The following is a 13,395-nucleotide window of genomic DNA, read 5'->3' on the forward strand; positions in this document are numbered from 1 at the left end:
CCTACATCATTTATTTCAAAATGTAGGAGAGAGAAAAAAAGATTCACCCATAATCTCCACCATTTATTTTAAAATCTAATGGTTCAGATTCATTCTCACATTCTCATATAAAAAAGACATTCTCATATATATATATATATATATATATATATATATATATATATATATATATATATATATATATATATATATATATATATATATATATATATATATATATATATATATATATATATATATATATATATATATATATATATATATATATATATATATATATATATATATATATATATGATATCCTAATAGGCTTAAAAAAACCTTTTGTATGGCCAGTGGCCTAGTCTTCTTAAGCTAAATAGGCTTTTAAAAAAACTTAGGCATTTTCTATTTAAAAAAAAAAGTCTGACCTGACTTAAACCTGTGTAGGTTAGACTTAGACCCTATTAATTGGTTTGACGTATTTTCACCCTTAAATGGCGATTAAGGTGACACATTTTTAACACCTCTAATTTGCATAGAAATGATAAATTAAAAAAAAAAGTTTTGACACATACATAATTAAATTGAAATATTAATAGAGTTAGAGAAGACCAATTTTATTTTATAATTTAGTCATTTCAAACATAATTTTGAGGCTTTTATGATATCATTTGTTACATGATGCTTACATGTAATCCTCAATTCTCTAATCCCTAAGCAAACCCACTAAAGAAATGTAGCAAAAGTTTGTAACTGTCCCACTCATTTAAAGGCGAAATACGATAATTACATGTGATCTAAAGTGTGAGTACAAACTTGTAGGAGTGTTACAGTTTCCAATAGAATCATATTATTAAATGAATGATTCTCCATAAAGTAGAACATTACTCTACAAGTTATTATTATGTTTGTTCTAATGTAAGTGGTCTCAATTTGAACTAGATACACACACAAATAGTTGTTGCATTTTGGGTTATTAGTAAGGACCCTCTCCTCTTTAGCAGAAAAATATAACTGCAAAAGTGGCAACAATACTATTATTGCATCTTCATCATTAATACATACTATAGTACTATACCTCCAAAATTCAAAAATGGTTTCAGCTACTTCTTCACCCCCTTCCAAGGAGGTAAGTAAGCCTTGACTCAAGTAAATATTTCTAAATTATTTAGCTTAACAGTTTAATAAAGTTGTTGAATGTTGTATGCTTGCAGGAAGTAGAGACAGATCAAAAATGGGTGGACAACGGAAACGCTCGCAATGCGAAATGGTGGTATTCAACTTTCCATACTGTGACAGCCATGATAGGTGCTGGTGTTCTCAGCCTTCCCTATGCCATGGCATATCTAGGATGGTAAATATTCAAATACAAACCAAAGTTAATATAAAATTGGATCGTATTCATTCGACGTTACGTTGCAGGATTCCAGGGACTTTGATGTTGTTGTTATCATGGAGTCTAACCTTAAACACAATGTGGCAAATGATTCAGCTCCATGAATGTGTTCCGGGCACCCGATTTGATCGTTATGTGGATCTTGGTAAACATGCTTTTGGACCAAAACTTGGACCATGGATTGTGCTGCCACAGCAACTAATTGTTCAAATTGGATGTGATATTGTGTACATGGTCATTGGAGGAAAGTGTCTAAAGAAGTTCATGGAGATTGCGTGCACCAATTGCACACAGCTCAAACAGTCCTACTGGATTTTGATTTTTGGTTCCATTCATTTCTTTCTCTCTCAGCTCCCCAATTTCAATTCCGTTGCTTCTGTTTCGTTAGCCGCAGCTGTCATGTCATTGAGGTAACGAATATATGATAGTGATTCGTGTTTGACACTGACACACGTTCGATCTGAAATATTGGTACTTTTGAAACGCTAAATAACGCATATATGTATGGTGCAGCTATTCAACTATAGCGTGGGTGGCTTGCTTGTCGAGAGGCAGGATTGAGAATGTGAGCTATTCATACAAGCAAACAAGCACGAGTGACTTAATATTCCGAATCTTCAACGCACTTGGTCAGATTTCATTTGCATTTGCTGGCCATGCAGTAGCCCTTGAAATTCAGGCAACAATACCATCAACACCTGAAAAGCCATCAAGAATACCAATGTTGAAAGGTGCTATTGGTGCCTATATCATAAATTCGATATGCTATTTCCCTGTTGCATTTGTTGGATATTGGGCGTTTGGAAGAGATGTCGATGATAATGTTCTTATGTCACTAGAAAGACCTGCTTGGCTCATTGCCTCCGCTAACTTGATGGTATTCGTTCATGTTGTTGGTAGTTATCAGGTTTATGCTATGCCTGTTTTTGATTTGATTGAGACCATGATGATCAAAAGCTGGAATTTCCCTCCAGGATTGCCTCTCAGACTTGTTGCTAGATCTTCTTTTGTAGGTCAGTGATAATCGATATACGCATTAGTGGCTGTCGTTAAAGAGTCTCACATCAGACAATATATGACCTGATATGATAGAATTGTTTAAATAACGGTATCTTATTTTGTTGCAGCATTTACGCTTATTATTGGGGTTACATTCCCGTTCTTCGGCGATCTTCTTGGATTCTTTGGTGGATTTGGTTTTGCTCCTACTTCATATTTTGTAAGGCTCTTTCATTTCATACAAGAATTTATTTATTCAAAACACATAGAAAAATAATTAATCTGGTTGTTTCAGCTTCCTAGTATAATGTGGCTAATAATAAAGAAACCAAAGAGATTTAGCATCAACTGGTTCATCAATTGGGTAAGAGTTTGGAAATGAATTCATGTATGGTATTATCATGCTAGTATATTATATTGAGCCTCTCAATTTGCTTGTGTGTTTTCAGGCTGCAATATGCATTGGTGTGTGCATTATGCTGGCATCCACGGTTGGTGGCTTCAGGAATATCATTGCTGATGCTTCAACTTATAAATTCTATACCTAAACTTATTATTCTTATTACCTTCTATATGAATGTATGTTGCCCTATAAATGATGTAATTTGTATCCTCAATAATTTCTTTCATGCTTAATCTTTTTAACAAATGTCTTGCCAAATTTTAAGCCTTACATTATATTAAAATGAGTTTTTCATGACTGTGTCTTATGTGATTTGAGTCCTTTAATAAGTTTTTTTTTAACATGCTTTTAACCTCTAGAGTACATGATTGAATCATGCTTCATCATTATTTGAATCACTTTGTTTCATCGGATTTTCATTTTGCTCTCGGGTCCTAGTGATTCGAATCCCACTATATAGTGATGCAAATATTCATTGAAATCACATAATCATTTTTCTCATCGGTTGCTTGTTAATTCGATTAAGAAAATATGGTGATTCGAATTATGCTATTAAAACACTATGTTTGAAAGAGTCTCTATTTCATGTGATTTGAATCTCGATTTTAAATAATTCGAGTTATGTGTGAATTTTTCAATTCTTCAAGATTGTATGATTCAAATCTCTCTAAAAGTCTTTAAATATTCCAAGTACAAGCCTTCGCTTTCAAGGCTACCATAGCCGCCTGAAACTTTTCAGCATCATTCATCTCTTTCCATTCAAAAGACTCTGTTTGTCCACCCGTCTTCACCATTAAAACATGAGATATCCAATTCGCACCATCTTTTGTTGCAAGGACGAAAATCACCATCCTCGACAAAAGTGTCTTCATTGTCTATTATGTTACAAACCTTATGGAATGATGTTTTTCTCCATGCGCCAGGATTCCATTAACTCATGTATTCTTTGCTTTGATTTTGCACGTTCAACCCTCTCTTTCACGCGTTCGGCAATACCGAGTCCTATCATATTTAATAATCACTTAAAACCAAGTTCTAATAAGTCCAGTATTGCCTCCATATCTCCTCTTGTTGACAACATTTATTTAACTCAGATCTTACTTGCTATGATACCCAATGATAGAAATCAACTAATATATAAAATAAAATAGAAAATTACAAAACTATATCGCAGAACTTCGAGGGTCTGCATCTCCCCTAATGCCAAAATGAGCTATTTCTAACCAAATTCCCAGATATCAAAACTCTCCCCTAATAATATAATAACTACACTAACCTGCTCCTAAAAATATAATAATAACGGCCACTTAATAATAAGTAGTCTAACAAAATATTCAAGCAATAAAATGAAATTTCTTCAGGCCACAAAATATTCAAGCAATAAAATGAAATTTCTTCAGGCCACTTAATAATAAGTAGCTTAAAGAATATAGATAACTTGACACGAAAGGTGTTGATATATACGGAACATTTAACAAGCTACATAAGTTTTACATGTTATTCATAATCATAGGTCGTTGTCTTCATAAGATAATCAAGTTTTTCAAAAGTTATGCATATTATTTTAGTTTTCTCTAAGGGGAAATTATGTACACCCGATATTTCCTATCTCACCCTTTAATAACATTAAGGCCAGGAGAAGGTTTAAACCGAAAGATGTGATCAGCAACCACCACCCGCAGGTTCAATTGAACTGAGTAACCCGTTGCCTCTAAGTTGCATGCAATGATCTTCAGCATCAGCTTGGGCACAGATAATCACCACTGCCATTCCATTGTGGTGAGCTTCTTGCATGATGTTAACTGCAATATCAAGGGTCATTCCAGGGATCACCTTCATAAGCACTTGGACAACATACTCTCTTTTATTGTAGTTGTCATTGTGCAATATTACCCGATACGGCGGTGCTGTTTTCCGTGACTTCCTGCACATCTTAGAAATGCCTGAATCAAATACTTGCATTTTTTTTCATTTTCTTCACAATTACACAAACAGTTGAATATATCCTAGAAAAGTTAAGCAATCAGCTCGACAGAGCACACATCATCTAAACCACTACAATGGATCTCCAAGTTCAATTTCATCGTGAATTTCTCGACATAAACATGCATTCATATTTTCTGAATGAATAACAAAAAAAATTTGAAGAAAAGGAACCCATTCATAAATTTCCCATTACACGATCAGAAGTATACTCAAATATCAATGGTTATTATTAAACTCGTTGCTATGAGGATCGCCTAATCACATTCGGAAAAATAAATATTCTTTGAGTTCAGAAAATCTAAACTTTCTGCTTACTTTAAATCAAACTCAGATTCCCGGCCTGGGGTGGCTTTCTCAATAACCGGCTTTTCTAGGACTCCTCCCCCTTTACCAGATCCTTTAGTTAATACCGCCACCTGAACACAAAGATTGGAGCACGGACCCTTACAAAAAGAATATCTGTCCCCTGTAATGTAAATGTTCAATAACAAATAAAGAATATCTGCACGTGCACAGATTAAAATGATGGTTCGTGTGGAAATTTAAAATATGCCACCTATCCTTAGCTACAGGACCGTCTCAATTTTTTGGAGGTCCTGTGTAGGTTAGTCATGGTTCAACCATAGAGGCCCTACTTAACCATATTTTAATAGTGACAAAGATTTATGAGGCCCTATTTAGTTAAACACAGTTTAACGGTAAAATATTTGAGGCCCTGTGCGGTAGCCCGTCTTGCACGCCCTCAAAAAGGGCTTGGCTATCATATATTTGTACCTCCTATGCACATGCTTAACTAAATTCTTACATCTATATGAAATGATCTATTACAACATTTATCAAAATTTCAATGGAAAAGATGCCTTGTAAACAATCGAATTTCTAACTTCATTGTTACATATGAATCTTAAAAAATAAGTTTCTATCGATCATATTATCACCAGGTGGTTTCTAGGGTAAGGGTTCAATTAAATCACTCTCCGTGTACAACTTAACTTTAACCATTTGATTAAATAGATTTATATGATTCAGCTACTCACTATCATATTACTAATCTTCGAAGGCCTCTATCATCAAATTTTGTAGCACTTACTAATCATTTATAATTTCATAGATGGATCAGAAACAGGAGGTTCGACTTATTTTAGCAAAAGGAGATAAAATTTCCATTTGCTACTAATTCCCAACCTAGTTGAAATTTCCTGAATATCAGAAACCCTAAGTTAAGAAATTCATTTACTGGAGTTGAAAGAGAGAAACCTGATATGAAAAGGTGGTTGGGAGAGAGGCCCATGCTCCTACAAATCGCACTCTTCATCCCGCTTCTTTTCTATAATTGATCTTCACGTTCTGCGTTTTGTTCAACAGATGAATAAAAGTGGAGCAAAATAAAAATGGATAATTAGGATTTTTTTTGTTACTGACTTACTGTAAAAAAAATTTAGGATTGAAAATTGTTGTTTGTCGAAATCAGAATAAGAATCAAAGATTGAAAATTGGTGGACGTGTGCAATGACACGTGTGTATCTACGACTCAATATGATTATTCTAATTAAATAAATAAATAAACATTTATATGATTATTCTAACTAATTAACTTTATATGATAATTGTTTATTACACACTTAAATAGATCACTTCATTTTTTTTTAAACATTTGAATATATTATATATCTAAATTTATTACACATTTAAATTTTACATGAAATTTTTACTTTGAGATATGTATACAGCTAAGTTTCTCTTTTTCTCCCGTTTCACTATAAAATAAAATCTATTTTATTTTAATTAACAATTATTTTTATTTAAGATACAAAATTTATATTTTTAAGTTTTAAAATTTTCTTCCATCCGCTAATGGGCTAACAAAAAACGTGGATGGTAGAAGAGTTAGTTGTGACTCGGCTTCACACCTCAAAGGCAAAGGCGTGTTAGATCATCGTTCACGTGATGGGAAGTTCGACATGGAAGGGTTGCAAGATTGCGAATGACCTAGTGAAGCTTCCCTGGGGACAAGAGAGAAGGTTTTCCCACCTTCAAGGTCTGGTGCGACAGTGACTTCATCCAAAAGTGAAGGGTAGGTTTGTACAAGAAGTGTAGTTAATGTTTATATTATGGTTTGCATCTTAAAAAATATGAAATGTATGTTTAGGATTTATCAAATGAATTTCAATGTGATGAGCAAGGTGGGTTGTTGGCTATAGATAGTATATGAGAATCATTATTTGTAGTTTGCTGTTAGTATTGAATTTGATTTTAAAACTTGTTGTTATAGCAATATTTGTCACATGAAGTTGCAAGGTATGACATAGGTTATGAAATGGTAGTGAATGTTTAATATGTGAATATATATGTGGCAATTCTGATCTGGTAAGTGCTGACAAACAATTCATGGACCCATGGGATGACCATGAGGTGAGGGAAGAAGAACTTGGTCCATTTGGTAGGGTCCTTATTTGGAGAAGGCAGATAAAGTCGCGCAGGGTTGCGAGAAAAAATGTCCTTGTAAGTCTCTTAGTCGACTACAACATAGTTGCTTATATGATTATAATTTTGTCTTTAATTGACATCAACAACTATTGTGAATATGCAGCAACTGCCTCGGAAGGTTGTTCAAGAGTATCTAATGGTCGAGCATGACTCAATTGTTCTTGTTGATTCAGACCGTGGAAGGGAGTACAATTGTGTATTGCACCTCTCAAAACGGGAAAAATGCACAAAGCGGTATATAGGCAAGGAATGGTACAATTTTGTAAGGAACCAGAAGATAAAAAAGGCGACACGGTTGGATTCAGTTTGAGGGTCCCTTCTGCAGAAAAATTGTTGGTTACGTGAAACGTAAAAAGTCGTCAAATTGAATGTGTTGGTGGTAGGTTCCGTTAGCATTGATGGCGACGTTCATAGTGTAATGGTTATGCACTAAGTTATTAGGATGGTGTTGTTGGCTGAAGATTTCGTTTAGAAAGAATATTCTTTGAAGAGTTAGAATTCGACGGAAGATGGTTACTGATGACCATCTCTGAGATTAAAAATGGCTACTGATGGCCATGTTTCGAGAATGATTGTTTGAGTTGGAACGAAGATAGTTAGAAATTGGAGCTAATTCGAAGAGGGTTATTTTTGAGACTTAAACGTTTTACGAAATACGTAAGGTACTGAGGCTTAACGTGTTTTTCGTGGCATTCTCGGTTCTGATCACGTTGCCACGCGTCGAAAGAGGATTCAGGCGGGATGATTTGAATTTCGAAGTGGTCTATGTAACCGCACAAGGACATATGGCGTCCCAGGGATTCTTGTGAGCAACGTGGCATCAGATTAGTGTAGGACCGTTAGGGTCGAAAAAATAAGGGTCTTAATGTTAGGATTCCAGGTGTTCATTTTGTACAAATCACTCACAAATCACTCAAGTATCAAGTGTTTAGAGAACAAGTTCGCTGAGAAATGTACGTATGACACCAACACCATTTTAAATACATTTGTATCTTTCTTTATTCAAGTATCTTTTCAATTCCTTTTATTTTCTTTGTTTAACTTTCATTTCGAAGCACTTTACATTTCTACATTTTACATTCTTGCACGTTATATTTCTGCACTTTACATTCCTGCAATTTACATGCTTTTGTTTACGTTTCTTTTGTCTAAAGTCATATTAACGTATGTAACAAGTGTTGTTTTTAAGTGAATATTCATTCGATCACATCACAAACAAGTTTTCTTGAAGTCAGAACAAACAAACATGAATCAAATCATATCGAGAGGCAATTGTTTGACTATGTCCTAGGATCAATCTAGTCGATTCTGCGAGTAACCAAAGTATATTTTATAGTTTGGAGGACTAGCGGTTGTTTACCGGAAATCACCGTAAACAGGTGTATCTTTAATAGTTTTGATAGGGAAGATTCAGATGTAAAATAGTATAGGTTGATCAAGTTGAATCCATCATTTCTTTCATAGTGAAATGTTAATATTGAACAATGTTTGAATGTTTTGTGATGTAACTTTCAAATATATATTACGAAACTGTTTCTATATTCAAGTATGTTGTTTATGTTTATGTAATAGCAGCAAAAACACATGCAAATTGGGCAGGTTTAATAAAAGTTATACTGAGGGATAGTGGGTCAAATAGAATTGGCATGTGAAGCCTTAATCCCATGTTTGGTAGAAGCTGAAAACCTAAAAAAATAAATAATCAAAGTACTGTAAGTTTAACATAAAAGGTGGGTCTTTGGATCAAAAAAATAGTAGTCAACTAAAAAGTTAAAGGTGAATAGATAAGGCCATGCACTGTTCACACGTGGTGCTTGCAAGAATCAAATTGTGTGAAGGACACTAACTGTACACATGTGAGGAATATATTCCTTTGGATGCATAAGGACAAAAGATTCTTGCAAGCAATTGTTTTTTATTTGTGGTACCACGTGAAAGAAGCATGTGATGTTGCTATAATTTGGGTAATAAATAGAAGGCCACATACTAGGTAATCTTGCAAAGTGAAAACTCATAAACTTAAATTTCATCATTTCTCCATCTGCAAATTTATAAAACCATACTGTGTAGAGAAACTTCAAAATGGATCTTTGCGGCATTCTCAAACACTCAGACATGATAGATTATTTTATAATCGCGAAGATATCGTCACAGGTTTAGTTTGTTTTTTTGGTTAAATTAATGGTGTTAGAATATTTTAAAAAATATACATATGTATTATTTCATAGATAATTGTGTGTGTATAGCTGGCATTCAGGAAAATGGAATGTATTATTCAATAAATTCGCTTTTCCAGACAGATGCAGAAGGATCAAATTATAGAAGAAATAAATAATGGAACAAATAAACAATAACTACAAATGCAAAAGGAGAGTGTTATGGAACAAATAAGTAATGCATGGTGACATAAAGTTATAGTCAGGAACCTGTATAAGTTGAAAGTAGTTTCCCTTACAACTTAAAATGGTATGTGGCTGAATCTATAAAAGAACAATAATAAAAAGAGAGGGTAATTTGAAAATTTTAAATTTCCCGCAAAATCAACCACGTTTTTTTGAAAGTGAAAAGGTTGATTCAAGTTAATATTATTATATTACATATAATATTTAATTACTAAATTCAGAACAAATCAGTGAGATTGACAAAGTATGTTAGTTGCAGGCTTTTGGGAAAGCACCATGTTGGTTTGATATATAAAAGAAGTAGGTTAATTTTCAGTAAATAGCATGTGATGTCATAGCTATGCAACTACATAGGGTGGCGTGACATCTACAAAAAGCAATGATGGGAGATATGGGAGAGTGAGTTGACACAGTAATAGTTGATATTTATCTTTGTTATATAGGTTTACACAAAAGTTAGAAACCTATATAATATTATATTATATAAATTTTGTGAGACTAAATTGGGTGACCGAGGTGAAGTTGGTTCATACTCATGATACTCATGATACTTGGTTCATACTCACGATACTTATTGGCCAAGTATAATTGGGTGACCGAGTTGCATGAGGTTTGCATTAGTCTACCATACTGAAAGGTTCAAATAAAAAAAAATGCAAGTGAAAAAAGGTTACATCCATTAAACTAATAGTTATGTTGAGCAAAATAAAAGGTTTGGTGAGTAAAATATAATATTTAGGGAGTATCATTCACATTGCACCAAATTGAAGATGTAAGCTTTGTAACAGAATGCATTAAGATGTAATGGAAAAAGATAAAGTATTTAGCTTTCTGAATTACAATAAGCATGGAGAAAAGTAGTTATTAGGGAAGCAAAATGGCATCTCTAGTAGTATCAAAATATTACCTAGTTGTTAAATAAAGGAAACAAAAGTGGCACCCATTGTAGTATCAAAGTAGTACATGTCAAACATCAAAAGCATTATATCAGGACTAAAATTATTTGTTGTTCTCTAACTTGACGGTCTTTTTAAGCTTTGTCGAAGATAGTTCCCCATCACACAGGCCGCCTACGGTTGTCGATTCACTCGAGCCATCATGTATCTTCCTTTTTGCAGTGGTGTTAGCGGGTTCGGGTTATGTTTTGATGTTATCTCTAGATCATGTAAACATAAAATCCAAAGAAATAATCAAGATCCTGGGTTTTGCTTTATTGTTTTGAATAGACATAGTGATATTAGATATTGAATACCGTAACAATGTCACAGTCATCTGCAGCATCAGTTTTGGCTTCATCAACGCCCTCTTTTAACCTGCATAACATAAACACAACATGTGAAGGTATTTTAGTCATACCAATTAGGAAGCGCAAGTTGCATCTGTGTTGAAGAATATATTGTTTAGATTCATGAGAATACCTGCACTAGCAACGGTGTTCCGAAGAGTTCAGAATTTGTGACCTTGGTGTTATAGAGAGAATTGCAATAAACATCACAATTGATAAGGTAAATATAAAGAAAGCTCAATTTGCTGGTCAAGTCATACCTCTATATGTTCCCGAGGAACCTTCAATTATTTTATGAACGGTCTATCTTTAAAGAGCATAATAACTGAGCAGCTGTCCCAGCTGGGCTGCCATTTAACTCTAAAAGCCAGCTTCAAGTCCAACATGCCATCAAGTGCTAATGGAAATTCTAATGGATCTGTGATCCCAACCTACAAAACAAACTGAGTATGTTAAGGATGATCAGCCACATCATAAAATTATTAGTAATTAGAAATGTTGTAGTAGCTAATAAACTTGTATCATTATACCGCGCATCTGAGCAGCAGACAATTGTAATATTTCCGTACATTCCCTGTCCCAGAAAATAAAATTGCAAGAAGTGTCCAAATGGACAACTTCTATTTCAATCTTATACCGATTGTTGGATGACAAGCAATGTTAAAGAAACATAAACTTTGAGAGGTTGTATCGATCAAAGACACAAGTATTAAACCAATCATACTTATATATCTCCGCCTCAGTAAAATGGCCAGCATCACATTCAAACAGAGGTTTCTCATCGCGAGCAGCTTTAGTGCATACATGGAAGCACTGGTAGTACCATTCATATGAAAACGCTATAAGTTTTTTGGTTTTTGCAACTGTAGCATAGAAAGTTTTCTGCAACATCAAAGAAATAAACATTATTACAAAGCATATGTTTCATCGTATTGATTCAACATGTAACATTCACAACGTGTAAAGAAACCTCGCGCAGTTTTTTTATCTGACTCAGAGGTAGAGCAACATCCCCTTTAAGCAACTTATGCGTTTGAGTTTGTCCAACAATGTCAGAAGTCGAGGTGCGGGAGTAACATTGAGATTGAGAGCTTAGTTGGGAGGAAACGGTATACAAAGATTCTTTAGGGAAACTGCATCATGAAATAACAAATAAGAATGTAATTCAAAGTAAGAAAATATGAATGAATGGGAGACAATAAAGTTCATGGAAGCTACCTATTGATGAAGTCCTTGATTGAAGGCAAATCTGCATTGATATGGAGCTTAGTAACATGGAATGTGTTGGTAACCGAGAGTGGGTATTGGCCTACATTAAAAAAAATCAAACGTTAGTCCTTTCACATATACGAATTAAAGAAAATAGGCTTAATCGTCATACCCTGTTTTTTAACTTTTGCATACTGAAGCAAAACCAAGGTCGGGCCAGATGTGGTAGCCTGATCCTCGTTAAACTTAAAAAATTGTTTGGCATAGTCCTCCCAAAGGGTGCAGTTCATTATGTTGTTGCTGGAGAAAGTTCAATGGGCTGGTTAGAATACATGAAATAGAAATGGAGCAAAATGGGAAAAAGTAGAAACTTGAACCACATACCTTGCATCCCTAAGTACAAAATTAACCTGTAATTTTTTTCGTCACTCTGCGTCTGTTGATATCCAATACTCTCGACCATACAAATAATGTCTAAGGGAACAGTGTAAATGAAGAACATAAGACGATGAAATACTATACAATGCGAAAAGAAAACGATCTGGCGATATAGTGTTACCTGTCATACCCCAAAATTTGCCCGATCAGATCTATATCTTTTATTTCATCAAGGGTCAAAATTAAGAGTCATGGGGTTTGACATTCCTATTGTCAAACCTGCCCTCTTATAAAATATCCCGAGAAATAAATGGGGTGCGATTAACAGGTGTTTCAAGGGTTTCATCATTTGTTAATATTATTTTCCTTTTACTAACATTTGCATCTTTTTGGATTATTATTAGTAATTTTTATTACTTCTAACTATTAGTATTTAATATTATTAATTTTATTATTAATATTAATATTAGGTGATATTATTATTAATATTATCTAGGGTTATAGAATTTGTATATATTATTACTAACTATTAGTATTATTATTAATATTAATAATTAGTATTAGTTGTTATTAGAATTATTATTACTAATATTTATTATTAGAATTAATTTTAGGATTATTAGGTTTAGTTTTAGTAGGCCCATTAGGTATAAAGAAAACCTAATTGGTGCAATATAAAAGAGGTGCATAATCCTATTTACAGGGGGAGGCCAATTTTGATTCATTGGGGGCCAATTTTCACTAACCCTTATTTCACTCACCTACAAACACTCTCTGACGGAGAAACAACAACTTTTTCTAACCCACACAAGTGTTGTACTGGAGCAATACACCATTTTTTTTCGAGCAATTCTTTTTCATGTATAAA

General features: G+C 33.7%; 3 protein-coding genes across 3 annotated transcripts; 1 reads left to right on the forward strand and 2 right to left on the reverse strand.

Annotated features, from left to right (window-relative positions):
- The first annotated feature begins 772 nt into the window (after positions 1–772).
- Positions 773–3,026, forward strand: LOC131649664 (lysine histidine transporter-like 6). The gene is made up of 7 exons (XM_058919416.1): positions 773–1,111; positions 1,197–1,336; positions 1,405–1,788; positions 1,892–2,391; positions 2,506–2,597; positions 2,673–2,741; positions 2,827–3,026. Exons 1-7 carry the CDS (start codon positions 1,076–1,078, stop codon positions 2,923–2,925), a joined length of 1,320 nt encoding a protein of 439 aa, XP_058775399.1. The 5' UTR covers positions 773–1,075; the 3' UTR covers positions 2,926–3,026.
- Positions 3,027–4,218: 1,192 nt separating this feature from the next.
- LOC131649665 (ATP-dependent Clp protease adapter protein CLPS1, chloroplastic-like) lies at positions 4,219–6,195 on the reverse strand. Its single transcript, XM_058919417.1, has 3 exons — positions 6,024–6,195; positions 5,082–5,232; positions 4,219–4,704 (listed from the first exon to the last, which is right to left on the reverse strand). Exons 1-3 carry the CDS (start codon positions 6,079–6,081, stop codon positions 4,443–4,445), a joined length of 471 nt encoding a protein of 156 aa, XP_058775400.1. The 5' UTR covers positions 6,082–6,195; the 3' UTR covers positions 4,219–4,442.
- A 4,697-nt stretch (positions 6,196–10,892) lies between these two features.
- LOC131648728 (uncharacterized) lies at positions 10,893–12,439 on the reverse strand. The gene is made up of 7 exons (XM_058918457.1): positions 12,322–12,439; positions 12,159–12,249; positions 11,911–12,073; positions 11,617–11,822; positions 11,457–11,514; positions 11,241–11,371; positions 10,893–10,968 (listed from the first exon to the last, which is right to left on the reverse strand). Exons 1-7 carry the CDS (start codon positions 12,437–12,439, stop codon positions 10,893–10,895), a joined length of 843 nt encoding a protein of 280 aa, XP_058774440.1.
- Between the last annotated feature and the right edge of the window lie 956 nt (positions 12,440–13,395).

Source organism: Vicia villosa, linkage group LG2 (genome assembly GCF_029867415.1).
Source record: "Vicia villosa cultivar HV-30 ecotype Madison, WI linkage group LG2, Vvil1.0, whole genome shotgun sequence".
Classification (NCBI taxonomy): Eukaryota; Viridiplantae; Streptophyta; class Magnoliopsida; order Fabales; family Fabaceae; genus Vicia; species Vicia villosa.